General features: G+C 42.8%; 1 protein-coding gene across 1 annotated transcript in view; it reads left to right on the forward strand.

The window, feature by feature from the left end:
- ADGRF4 (adhesion G protein-coupled receptor F4) overlaps window positions 1-14342 on the forward strand; it is a 36899-nt gene that overhangs the window by 4225 nt on the left and 18332 nt on the right. Inside the window, exons 6-7 of the mRNA XM_054819097.1 lie at window positions 588-629; window positions 740-831. Of these exons, the coding sequence (XP_054675072.1) occupies window positions 588-629; window positions 740-831 (134 nt within the window). The remainder of the gene's footprint in view (window positions 1-587; window positions 630-739; window positions 832-14342) is intronic.

The following is a 14342-nucleotide window of genomic DNA, read 5'->3' on the forward strand; positions in this document are numbered from 1 at the left end:
CTATTTTACGTGGTACGTGCACTAGGCATCCTGCATTGATATAGTAAATGCAGATGGATAATGGAACAAACTAGGTGGTGTAAAGTGTGATGAAGAATTAAGATGATGCATTCATGTTAAACATAAAATGCACTAGTTAATGTCTGGTAACTGCAAAGATGTCTCATCATTATCAATTAACAAATATGCAGAAAATTCTCACTTCCCATTGAAGATGGTTTTGTTTAACTCGTCGGTGTAAACATCCAACGTTACCTGCCATGCTGTTGCACGCCCAGTCTGCCTTAGCTCTTCTTGGCTAAGACTGCCGCTGAGTGGGTTGAGAAAGTCCTGGTATGTAACCCATCCGTCCAGTTCATAACGTGAATTAGGATGGGTTATATACCGTTCTTGACATTCCCAGAGAGCCTGTGTGACCTGGGTAGATAACCTCATTGTGCGCATTGCTGTTATCTGAGTTGTAAGTGATGAGATCTAGTATGCTGACAAAAATGTTATTCTATCTATCCTTAAGGAAATAGCATCTAGATACATTTAAGAAATGTGGTTATGCTGATTTTGTTAATTGGTTTTGCAATTCTTTTTAGGGATTCTTCATCCTGTTGTTTGGGACACTTCTGGACAGAAAGGTACTTGAGTCACTTCAGCACTTTATTCTGGATTATATGAACATTTTTCTGCACTCTGCAAAACTGTTCCCTTTAACATTTTTTCATTTTTTTTTTTTTTTAATCTACAGACAAGAGAAGCCTTAAGGATGAACTGCCTTTCATCAAAGCAGAAGTGTAGTCTAGCAAAGGTAAAGAAATTTTTTTTTTTCCTTAATGGCTTAATTTACCAACTTTTAATTTTTAATTTACCAACTTTTAACTTTTAATTTTTTTTCCTTAATGGCTTAATTTACCAACTTAAACACCTTCTTATTTGTACATGGAAAGAATGGAACCATCCACTAAATCTTACCTAGTTTAACATTTTTCTAAGGCAAGTGCTTGCTGAAGGAAATACAGCTATTTGTACGTTGAGGTTATTAAGCTTCTAAATATTAGAAGTGGCAATCCATACATTTTTATAACCTCTACATAACCTACTGCTATTTTTACAAAATTAAAAATGGTATTTTAACCTAATCTCTTCAACTGTAGCTATCAAAGCCCTTTAGATAGAGAATGCCTATGACTTTTTTTCCCCATATGTAAAGTAGAACTACTTTAAGGTTACTGACTAAGTAAGGAATGGAATTAAGAGTCCAAAATCCCAATGTAATGACCTGTTCGCTGCCTTCCCAAAAATACGGATCTGTATGACAGCAGGGCTGCTGTAGGACATCAGAGGATGATTCTGCTTCCAGCTGAACATCAGCTCAGGATGGAAACCACTCAGAGCCCAGCCAGTACGTTCGGTGATAATCAGTGGTGGGTACTCATAAGAGCTTGAGTGGTTTTCTTAAATATCAGGGTAATTCATTAAAGGGAAATGTTTAAACCTTAAGGAAACAACTGTTTCAGCAGCTTCCTGGGAAAACGTTGGCAGAATCGATGTGTTGACATCGCTGAGTTAGCGTTTCCTACCTCTGCTGGAAAACTTTTGATTCTGTTAGATTTCTTTTGCTACCAGGGCTTTAATGCTTTCATGCTATATTTTAAAAGGGAATTCCCTCTAGCTGTCTCACAAGAATCATCTGCAGTGCTCTTGCTGTCCCCCAAAAGGAACCGTGTCAGTTCTGTTTGCGCTTTGGAAAAATAGTTATTTCCTTGCTTTTCTACAGTCTAGTAATCAGTCTTGATTCTAGCATTGAAAGCTGCAGAGTCGTTCAGTGACAATGTGTCCAAATGTACTTGCTTTATAAAGAAAAAATAGAGGGGTTAAGGAAACTATACCTCCCTTTGGCTAGCAGCATTGCCTGCTGTGCTTTGGGTCATTTGGTGCAAGAGAGGCTGCACGTTTGTGCAGCTTCTGACTCCTCTTCTCCGCATCCTTCCTCTCCAATTCAGTCTCCGGTTGCATCCAGCACCGCTGTTACGTGCGAAGTTTAAATGCAGTGCAGAAGGTCCTCTTTAAAAAAAAACAAACAAACAAAAAACCCAAGTAACAAAACAAACCCCCAAACTCAACAACAAACAAAAAGACCAACCCTCAAACTTCTGCTAAAATTAACTGTTTCCTATCTAACAGAGGGAAGAAGAGAAAGGAAGTGCTTGAGACTGCTCCAAATTTAATAAACTGAGATTACAATTCCTGCTTTCGCAGATCCAGGATCCAATGAACAGTTCAGATGTGAAACGTCTTATCAAGCTTTAGGTTAGGACTGAAAGTTAAAATTCTCTCAAGTCACCAGCAATACAATATTCTGGAAACAGCAGGTGGAAATTTCACTAATCTCATGACTCAGCAACATTTGCTAAAAGTATTAAGTCATTTCACTGAGCAAAACTTGATGTGGAAACCATGGCCGCATGTGCCTAAGAACTTGGGTTGATGATGTCTCTCACCTGGGTGGAACAGACCACATGTTTACCATTGCGTAACAGAGAGGGGAAAATGTTAGTCATCCACTTTTGTAAACTTGGGTGCAAGTATCGAGTTTGACTCATGAGACCTGGAAAAGTTTGTCATGCCTGAAATGATTGTTAAAATATTAATAATAATAAAATAATCTTCTTTCGGAGAGCTTCAGTATGGGACTGTGTGGTGGGTTGACCCTGGCTGGGGGCCAGGTGCCCACCAGAGCCGCTCTCTCACTCCCCTCATTCACTAGACAGGGGAGAAAAGGCATAACGAAATGCTTGTGGGTCGAGATAAGGACAGGGAGAGATCACCCACTAATTGTTGTCACGAGCAATACAGACCGAACTTGGAGAGGGAATTCATCTAATTTATTACTAGGCAAAACAGAGTAGAGGAATGAGAAATAAAATCAACTCTTAAAACACCTCCCCCCACCCCTCCCATCTTCCCAGGCTCAACTTCACTCCCGGCTTCAACCTCCTCCCCCCTCAGCGGCACAGGGGGACGGGGAATGGGGGTTATGGTCAGTTCATCTCACGTTGTTTCTGCCGCTTCTTCATCCTCAGGGGGAGGACTCCTCTCATCCTTCCCCTGCTCCAGCATGGCGTCCCTCTCACGGGCTACAGTCCTTCACAAACTGCTCCAGCGTGGGTCTCTTCCCACAGGGTGCAGACCTTCAGGAGCAAACTGCTCCAGTGTGGGTCCCCCACAGGGTCACAAGTCCTGCCAGCAAACCTGCTCTGGTGTGGGCTCCCCTCTTCACGGGTCCCCAGGTCCTGCCAGGAGCTGGCTCCAGTGTGGGCTTCTCACAGGCCGCAGCCTCCTTCAGGTGCCTCCACCTGCTCCAGCGTGGGGTCCTCCACGGGCTGCAGGTGGAATCGCTACACCCCCTCATCCTTCCTCCATGGGCTGCAGGGGGACAGCCTGCTTCACCATGGCCTTCACCACGGGCTGCAGGGGGATCTCTGCTCCGGCGCCTGGAGCTCCTCCTCCCCCTCCATCTGCACTGACCTTGGTGTCTGCAGAGTTTCTTACATCTTCTCACTCCTCTCTCCGGCTGCAAAAGCCCTCTTTAACTGGTTTCTTTTCCTTCTTAAATATGTTATCACAGAGGCGCTGATTGGCTTGGCCTTGGCCAGCGGCAGGCCCGTCTTGGAGCCGGCTGGCATTGGCTCTATCAGACACAGGGGAAGCTTCTAGCAGCTTCTCACAGAAGCCACCCCTGTAGCCCCCCCCGCTACCAAAACCTTGCCACGCAAACCCAACACAGACTGTGTATCTGGGGGTTTAACAGTGAATATGTAAAACATTTAGAAGAGTTATGCCGACTCTTGCTTCAGGTCTCCTCATTTCTCCAGACTCATAAGAGCCTTTCTTCTGGGTCAGATTTTAAGATGACCATCTTGTGGCATTTCTCACAGGACTCTGAGGCACCTCCCGTTTGAAACAGAACCTCCACCTACATGGATGCTATATCTGATCTGACCTGCTGATTTCTTTCCTCCTAGTCCTAGCAGCGGACAGTTGGCTTCGGTGGATCTGACCAGTGAGAGAAAAAGGAGCACTTCTTGCACAAAAATCGTGGTTTGAGATGAGCCCAAGTGGCTGACCAGCTTGTAGCATGGACAGCGCTGTCTTGGAGCACGACCGTGGGAAGCATCGTGAAAACCAGAAGAGAAAAGGACCTGAACCTGCTGTCAGGAGCAGGAAAATATCAGTGTTGCTGCAACCCTTGGAGGAAACACACTGATACGTAAAGGTTGTTTCTTACCTTTGTGAAAACTGCTGTGAGGAGAGTTTGTCCTCGTTTGCCATTTCAGTGCTTCAATTTCTTTCTTTTTTTTGTTCATGTCAGTGCAATAAGGAGCTGTACAGCATGTGGAGCTATTCTCAAATTATTTAATTTTAATGTACAACTGTTGAGTGTTATCTAGCTGATTTTGGCTGTCTTTGGTTAAAAGTGGCTCTGTTACGTGGCACTGTATTCATCATTTGCATCTGTCCTCCCAGACTGATGGACAACATAACTCTATTTCTGCATTACAGCTGTTCTCTCCATCTCAGTATTTGTTCTCTCCGTCCCGGTACTTGTGTGTTAGAGGAATTGTACAAAGCCCTTTTTTGGTCTGTCAGGACAGAATTTTTATTCTTTTTCCAGTCCTGCAGGATGATGACAGAGATAAGCAAGAAAGACCACTCTGTAAATAATTAGTTTCCCTATTTAGATGTGGGAAAACAAGCTCTGAATATGCTTCGGAGCTGAATCAAGTGGATGGAGATCTCCTGTGTCCCGTGGAATGTGCTAACAAAGGAAATGGTTTGTCCATGTGAGATGGTGCATCTGGTTTCATTAGAAAATCAATCCTTGGTCTGAGAAACCCTTTGTAATGAAAGCTTTGATAAAAATATTATCGTCTCTTGCCAGGACAAATCAATGCTTTCAAATAGAAATAAAATTGAAATTTTGTCTTTGTTTCTAATAAAGTGGTCCTTAACCTCCTCTACCAAAAGGTGTAGTTACATGCCCCTCAAAATTAGCTGGTATTACTCCAGTCAGAAATCACTCATCCCCCTGTGGCTTCACATACGTTTGAAATACAGAAGATTTAATCAAAATAATATTGGTTTATGTCATCAGCACCCCTTGACTGAAGAGGGAGAAAGGAACAGGCAGATGAACTGTGGGATGTGGGACGTGATTCGTACTGTGGAAAACCCCACAGCCACTTGTCTCGGGGGCAGAAGCTGGGGCTCTGGAGGGGGTGCAGAGCCCTGCCCTGGGACGTGAGGCAGTTCTTGTCCCCAGGACTCTGTAGCTGGAGAGCGTTGATTAAATAGAGATAAAATCGGGCTTATGCGCTGCTGTAACATAAATTTAAAAAGACCATTACCCCAAAGTCTGCTTCTTGGTGTCAAGCAGCATCTTCTGTGCATTACCTTCTCCTCTCCTTGAAGCAGTTGGAGGGCTTTTTTTTCCTCCTCCCCTGCCCTTAAGTTACCTGTATCTTGGAGTTGTCTTTGTCAAAGCTTATTCAGCATCAGTAGCATCTCTTCTAAGTCCCTTTATGGCCTTTTTCAATGTAGTATGAGAAGTAGGTGCCTCTTATGCTTGAGGGATTTATTTCATTGTGGTAGCATTGTACACCTGATTTATGAATCAGCTACTGTATTTTAAAGAACAGTTCAAAGACTGACACAGGATGTGTAGCGTTAGGTGAAGGTGCTGGTCAGTGTTCAGCGTGTGTCCTTTGCAGCCATGAACCCTTGTACGGGTACCTCTGTCACCCCTGAAGGAAGGGGACCACGTTGTGCAGTTTGCACCGTGGAGAAAACGACTGCTTTGCACCTGAATTTTCTGCAATGTATTTATGAAGACCTCCCTTTCCCAGCACTCTTCTGCTTGGGATGGCATGGGACTCAGCTGGGATTTTCTGTTCATTTGTTTTACTGTTAGCAGTGAAATTTCATTACTGAAATGTGATTTTTTTTTTTTTATAGCACCTGAAATTTTAAGAGAACTGGCTTCAACTTAGCGCCTTACCCTTCTCGTGTGTGTGCACGCGTGTGCCTGTGAAACCGCAGTCCAGTACAACTACGGATTTATAGAAAGTCTTGGATGAGGCTTTCTGGATTATACCCCCCCCCCCCAAACTCCCAGGAAATTCAGCAGGAGTCTTGCCCAGGCAACAGCACTGCAAAAGGAATCTGTTTCATCTGCAGTTTGCTGAGAAAAGTATCTAAGCCATTTATCAAAGGGTGTTTGAAGTATGGTGCTTGTTTTCAGAAGCTGGCACACAGCAGAGTTTTTTTTTTTTACCCTGTGTTTCGAGATCATTTACCTATTTAAAAATAAGTGGCATCTTACAGAGAACCAGCTAATGGTACAGGATGAAGATGAGCACTGAAGTTTTATTTTTAATACCCCCAAATTAAACTGACCAGGAGCATTTAGTGAATAAACGTATTCGAGAGGTGAAAGCTGTAGCTGTCCTCTGCGGGTTGTGAACGGGGTATCTCTTTAAATGCCGTGGGCTGATGGCCCAGCTCTAATTGCAGCTGGGGGGGGAAATACGAAAATCACTAGAGTTGGAATTCTGCCAGTTTCCCAAATTATCAGTGTGTCAACACTGACATTATTAAGATGTTGCACAGGTCAGATGTGCAGGAGCTTGTTTTGGAGCTGTTCCACCCTGCCTACCAAAGTGGTCAGACTTGAAAACCCCACGTGCTGTTCTTCACAAGGTGTCACAATTAATGGGACAACTCTTTTTTTTTTTTTTTTTTTTTTCCTTCTCTATAGATTTACAGCACTGGTGGTGTGGCCAAGCATAGAGAGAGGTCAGAGCTCCTTGGCCAGGCAGGTAAAATTGAATTTTCTTGGCTCAAGGTTGACACCAAAACTAGTTCTTGGGCAGAACATTAATTTACCTCAAATACCTCAAGTTTTACGTTGCCTTTCCAGAGGCAGGCAATTTTCCCCCCTCTTTTTCATCTAGGACAGGCACCTCCTTCACGGTTGGTGAATCAAAAGAGAGGAAGATGCCAAACCAGAGTCTTGGCAGGCTGGTAACAAGGCTGCTGGGCTGCCCCATAAAATGTGCTTATGGTAGGTGCTTGGCTCTGCTAGCTCCAGGCATGCTTCCACCGCTGCCCGCAGCTCTGAGAACCAGTGGGTGCTTCATCCGTGGTCCTTCACGAAGGCATTGCGTGGCTCTGGGTCTGGCTCGCTGGTTTGCCTCGCTGAGAAGTGTCGTGGTGCCCTGCGGTCGGTCTGCGCGGCTTTAGGCGTTAACGGTACGCATTGCTAAACAAGCAGAATTTGTAGGGAAATGTCCCTCCCGGGGTGTTCCCCCGGAGCACTGCCTCCTTTTCTGGCTCCAGTGTCAATGTTTTTGTTTATGCTAATAGCACTTTGCGAGCATATTTGCAGCATGTCTGTGAATGCGACGGGGTCAAAATTACAAACCCAACAGTCTCCCCCTCCCTGGCCCCCAGGTCAGATGTCCCATTTGTGTCCTGTAGGTAGAGTGATGCTGATGACTTAGTTTACAATTTCTCACATATTCTGCACTATAAACCAGATAATTTTGTTTTCAGTCTCCCAAGGAGGATACAATCAATATCAAATGCTGTTAGAGTTGTATATAACTTTAACTTTTCTGTTATCTTTTGATGTCATCAAATCTTTCCATGGTTTTGCTCTGAACACTGTAGTTGGAGGTGTTTGTCTTGAACTGCTTCCGTCTGGGTGTAACAGAGAAACCTTTCTAATGGTGCAAAGTTTGTACATTTGTTTACATGCAAACTACACTTCAGGTCAAATTTGGTCGGCCGTTATGTACCTTTGGGCCCTCAGGTTCCCATTGTATCTGAAACCCAGCCCGAATTTAGTGACACCTTGAGGCTAGTTCAAACTGTGCCTCTTCTGATTTTACAAAAATAGTTCATCTGTCACTAATTACTGCAGCCACTTGCTAAGGTCATTCTTTTTCACAACTGGAAAAAAAGTCATCTTTGGTCAATTTATTTACTCAACTGTAGCCAGTAAATGGAATTGCATTTCTCTTTGTTCGGTGGTGTTAAATTTGAAAAGTCCGGTGCTCTCCTGCTTGCTTTAAGCATCAGTGTTTATTTATGGCTCTTCAACCCACACGAAAGATGCAGAAGTGCCCTTTGGGTACTTTTCTTTCAGGTAATAAATAATCTGTTTGGGTTGTTTGAAGACTAAATGTTGAACAATGGATTGATTAGAAAGATCATTCTGACCCTTGAGGAGTGCAAGGCAAATTTTATAATTTACCACTTACTCATGCTGCAGGGTCCCTGGTCAGGGAACAATTACAACTGACGATTATAATTACTGGGCTATTGGATAGATCCTGCTATATTTAACTTAATATGTCCGGTTTCAAATACCCTTCCTTAAGAAGGACAGGTTAGTAGCAGAACAAAGTATTTTGAGAAGCAGTGGGTTTTCCTTTCTCTGCTGTTGCTAAACTAGGCTTTCAGTAAACAGTAATTGTTGGGATCTGTGCAGTGGTGTGAAAGCACTTCTCCAGCCTGTGAAACAATCCCTTCTGGCCTTAACACTCGATAACTCTCCCAGGCCTTTCTTTCCATTGCAGCATTGTTGTCAGTAGCCAAATGTGATCTTCTGGTGTTATAGGTGGCCATCCCTGGGCAGAGCTCTCTGGTTTTGATGGGTCTTAGATGACAATTGTAAGGAAAAGGAAGGTGGGGTGATTGTATCGGTATATTTGCACCCGTGCCAACCCTCTTAAACCCTGCTATTCATTGGTAGTATCTTTGGCCCCCTTTGGAAGAATGTTTTTCTTCCAGAAACACTCCGTTGATGTCAGTAGTTAATCCTGACCTCTTGTGGCACAAAAGAGTGGAGCTGGACCTGAGGTACCACTCGCCTTGTTTAAATCACATCAGATCCATCGCGCTGCTGTGTCTGTCTCTGAGCAATCACTATTTCCACAGTAAAGGATTCATTTTTTTCTGGGTGATGGCAGTTATTCATGCAAACTTTGTTTCTGTTGTGGTGTAGCTAAAAATCTCACGCATTGCTGGGATGGTTGGCTTGGGAGCTCGGGGGCAGCCTGGATTTTTTGCCTACCTTCTGCAATACTACAAAATGTTATCTTAATCTCCGCTTGCTGCAGAGAGCCCAAGGTATTCATCTAGCCAGCTGGAGAGGTACAGCAGAAATCCTCTCTTAATCTCCTGTACTGCAAATATAGGTGCTGCTGGGCATACCAGGAATAGGGCAGTTGAATAAAGGATTTTTGACCTTTTTATCAATAAGCTGTAAAGCTACTAACGTATAATGTGTGTCAGGATCTGCCAAAAGATCTATTGAAGACAAGACTTGAAGGCTGACTTTGAAGTGTGCTGATTTTACTAGTGTAAAATTCCCACTAACTCAAAAATGAACTGCCAAGAAATAAGTGTTGGAAAAATGTTCACTGATGATATTTTTTAAGATTTTCCTTTTTAGGCTAAAAGAAACTGTTGCGAATTAACTGGAGCCTTCTCTCAGATATGATCAAACCACCTTTCAACCTTCTTTTGGGCAAGCCAGATAGATTGACCTGTCTTTGTTCTTTCAGAAGAGGAGTTGTAGTATTGAATTTGTATTGATTTCCATTTTTGCTAGCAGACAGAAGAATTAATTTAGTACACAAATGCATCTTGGACATGAGCTCACAATGTGCGCTTGCAGCCCAGAAAGCCAACAGTGTCCTGGGCTGCATCAAAAGCAGCGTGTCCAGGTCGAGGAAGGGGATCCTGCCCCTCTACTCCGCTCTGGTGAGACCTGACCTGGAGTACTGCGTCCAGCTTTGGGGGCCCCAGTACAGGAGAGACATGGAGCTGTTGGAGCGAGTCCAGAGGAGGCCACGAAGATGATTGGAGGCATGGAGCACCTCTCCTATGAGGACAGGCTGAGAGAGTTGGGGTTGTTCAGCCTGGAGAAGAGAAGGCTCTGGGGACACCTTAGAGCACCTTCCAGTACCTGAAGGGGGCTAATAAGAAAGATGGGGAAAGGCTTTTGAGCAGGGCCTGCTGTGATAGGACAAGGGGTAATGAGTTTAAACTAAAAGAGGGCAGATTTAGACCAGACATAAGGAAGCAATTTTTTTTACGCTGAGGGTGGTGAAACACTGGAACAGTTGTCCAGAGAGGTGGTAGATGCCCCATCCCTGGAATCATTCAAGGTCAGACTGGACGGAGCTCTGAGCAACCTAATCTAGTTGAAGATGTCTCTGCTCATTGCAGGGGAAGTTGGACTAAATGACCTTTAAAGGTCCCTTCCAACCCAAAATATTCTATGATTCTATGATCCTTCAGGTTACAAGCTGTGTTAAACTAATAGGAATTTGGGTCCTTTTCCTTTAATGAATGTTTGTGAAAACCCACAAGAAAAAAAGGAGAATCAAGACAAAATTTTTTTTACTGAGACTTAAGCTGCACATACAGGAATGAAATTCATAAAGATTAGTGGCTGACATCTGAAACAGGTACAAGACAACTCAATCGCAATGTTGACAAAGAAAAAAAGCTACAAATCTTTAGGTTGACTGGCTCATGGGAGGCTTTGTGCTTCAGCAACCAGACCTTGAAACCCATCTGGTGTGATAGCCAGACTGCAGCTGGATGCAGGGTTTTGGCCATCAGGCTACTTCAAGAGAGTATGTGTTGTTGTGTGTCTCCCCGTTGGGGCACATTGTGTCGTGTGTCTCCTCTTGGGTTGGTCAGCTCTGACTTGCACCAGACCCATTTCACAGCAAGGCCCACATAGGCTGCGATGGTGCAAAGAAGTGGGACATGCTGTGGGGCAGAGGTGAGAGGACCGTTAGCTGGTACTATCATGGAGACACTTTGCATGGGGGAGCTTTGTCCCAGAGCATTTGGGACATCTGCAGGTTCGGTGTGTGGTGATGGGAGATAGCAGATGCCTGAAGCTGAAAGCAGAGGGTGATGCAGAAGGTGATGTGATGTCCAAATATTGCTCTCCTAGGTAATCTGGAGCTCTGCAGCAGAAGGCAGCCTCTCTGTAGGACACTTTACTATGGGGAATAAGTACACAAAATGGGATGCTCCTGATGAATGTCTGGCTCCTTTCTAAAGGAATACTTCCATTTTTGCTGGTAACAATTGTAAATTACTTAAATTATAGAGCTGTATAAATAGCTGGCATGCGTTCCTGATCACTTGAGCTACTACAAGGTTCTTAAAAACAAACATGCTTTATGGAAATGGAAGTTTAGAGCTAGAGGGGAGACAGGAGATTGGCTGCGTAAGAAACACTGTTGTTGCTTCCAGCTCTTCTATGAATACTAGTTTGCAGGGAGGTGAGAAATATAAAAGGAAGCTGTGTAAGCCAAATGAGCATGACTTTCAGCTAAAATATGCCTAAAATATAGTTGATCTGATGACAGAATAGTCGCCTCTCTGCAGAGATTAGATTAACTGCTGTCGGTCAGTCCTAATTTCTTCTAGTGTGTAAATTTTCTTGGGGGGAACCTCAAGAAGTGAGGGGGATGTAAGCCTTATCGTCCTTTTCTAAAATCAGTATGGATAATTGTACCCAAGAATAGCTCTAAGGCTGGCATCCTCTGTGGAAGAGATGCGTGGGCAGTCCGAGTGCATAATTAACGCTGGATGTATTGCACTGTGGGCACCAGCGCTGAAGCAGAAATGGTCACAGGCAGAGAGGCTGAAAACTCAGTGTCTGCTCTTTAGAGAGAGGAAAAAAAAAAGTTTGCCATGGAGAAAGTATGATACTGGTTTGCATCTTCGGTCCTGCTGTGTAGCTCCCTGGTCAGGATGCAGTTGTTCGGAAAGAAGACAAAATGTTTTACTGATTGTGTGGCTGGTCACATCAGGCTGAGTGTAATCAGGACTGGGACAATCCACAGCTCATACTAAACCCATTCAGAATCTTAATGCTTTAATTAAACTTACAATTCCTGTAGAATGCATTAATACTTATTAATACAAATGTGGATCTACCTAAATGTTTTTTACAGAGACTTACATATGGTTGTGTGTTTCAACTCCATTAAAAAAATCCATGCATGCTATTTATCTTAGTGAAACTTTTCGATAACTTGATTTTCCTAAAAGTTGACCAGTCCAATCATTTATGTGGATGATTACTTACGGCATTAGGACTCTAACCTTGGATTTTATTTCTTGAAGGTCTTCACACTGGCAGCTGTATTCTTTGACCTTGGTTAAGTTCTCCCTTGATCAAGTGGGGTAACACAACCCTGACCTAAGTACCAAATATGAATATCGGGAATGTGACCTATTCTTTTGTGCTATAGAATCATGGAATCATTTAGGTTGGAAAAGACCTTTTAAGATCATCAAGTCCAAATGTTCTATGATTGTGCAGAGCTCAGTATGCTGGAGTCCTGGACGATGGCTCAAGATCCTATGTGATGCCACAGTGTAAGTGAAAAATAATAATAATGCTAGTGACTCCGAGGGCTTCCTTTAGAATGTTTTTCATTATGCATGTGTTTATGAAATTACACTCTGAAAGGTGTTGGTGAACAGGTAAGAGAAATATTTGCAAATATTTCCTGGTAAACAAGAGTCGTTGCCCTGTGCAGTTCTAGGCAGAAATGACATGATTAAGTAGCACAAGAGAATCTTCCACTGCAAGCAGAAAAGTAGGTGATTAATAATTTCTTACCGAAGTTCTTAATTGTTAATTTTGCTGATACAAGAGGAAAGGGATATCCTACAGACATTATGTCTGGAGTCATGTGTTACTATGAAAGAAACTCTGTTAAAAATCATATTATTTTCAACTGGTGAACTCTGGGCTTGAACTCTAGTTAGTTTGACATGATTTGACATAACTAAATCATTGTTTCCAGGAAATAAAAACAAGTCATGTGGTACGGAGACAGATCTTATGACAATGTAAATAAAAATAAATAATATGAAACAAATTCTTGGATTATTTCTTCAGGGTAAACCCATGATTTCCACATCGCTTTATTGCTGTTTTCAGACCAAAGTTATCTTATTGCTGAACTTAAGGTAAACCATGCAAACAAGAAAAATAGAAATGAAATGGGCTTTGCTCAGTTCTCTTGTACAACAGTGAATAGTCCTAGTAAGTAAATAAAAGCTGAAAGTTTGAAGGAGCAACCGGGGCACTTGTTGAAAATTTTCTTTGCCCTGATATAAAGAAGCCTGAAACTTCAGTTGCCTTGCTTTTATATCGAGATCGTCTTGGCATTCATTCAACCCAGTTTCTGTACAACTTAGGAATGAAGAGAGCATCAGTGCCACAAAATACCGATTTGGAAAATAGCATTCAAGGCAAGTTCCATCTGAATTTCAACTTTCTTCTGGTCTTTTCCTGGGCTATTCAGTGAACCTAAAGCCTCTCTTGCAGAATTATTGTCAGCGTACTAATTTTGCTTTGTTCCAGTTGTGTTGCTTCTCTGTTGAAAGGTAACTGAAAGACGCTAGGTCTACTGGTTTGAGGAAGCTTTTGCCCATGAAGTACCCTGGGCAGGGTCGGTCTGTCTGGACGCCGGACGTCCACTTCTGAGCCAACGTGTTAGGGCAGCTTGATGAGCAGCTCGGAGATACTGCTGTCAACAGACTCACTGAGTGCTGCTTTACGTTTTTTTCCCCCCAAAGAGTAACCCTAAATACAAAACTCTTAATGCCATCTTAGGTTGCATACCGCTGTAGCATCTTTTGGATGACTGTTATGATTTTATTTTCTCAAGCAACATACTTCTCAGTGCATTAACTTGAAATTTTTTACTAAGATGCTGTAAAGATAGGAAGTGGTAGATTTATTTGTGGATGAAAGATATTTCTTTGACTTTATCACGAGACTTAAAGGTGTGTGCATGTAACAAAATACATTATATAGCTTTTCTATGTGCAGGAAAAAAAAGTCTCTCTCCATGCAATATCAATAGAGACTGGAATAGATTATTTTGTTTGTTAACAAATTTGTATGGCTTTGATTATGGAGAGCTATTAAAAATAAACAACCAAACAAATGAAGGGAAATATCTCTGATAGGATTAAAATTCAGCAATTTGTGACCTGCAGCAAAGGTGTGATATTTGTTACAGCATGCGTGGCTGGGGCGACAGAGTAATGCGATTGTTTGTTGTCTGCACTCGTCTGAGAGAAAGATGAGGAAAAACATAAATAATTTTCTGTGTTCTAATTTTTTTATTATCAAAGATACAGACAGTAGCTTCTTGGAGAGGCTGAGGTGAAGGCAAGAAGTTTTCCCTAAACGTTGACTGAAGGATTTGAAAAATGGAAACCATGTGGAA

This window comes from Grus americana, chromosome 3 (assembly GCF_028858705.1).
Source record: "Grus americana isolate bGruAme1 chromosome 3, bGruAme1.mat, whole genome shotgun sequence".
NCBI classification, from domain to species: domain Eukaryota; kingdom Metazoa; phylum Chordata; class Aves; order Gruiformes; family Gruidae; genus Grus; species Grus americana.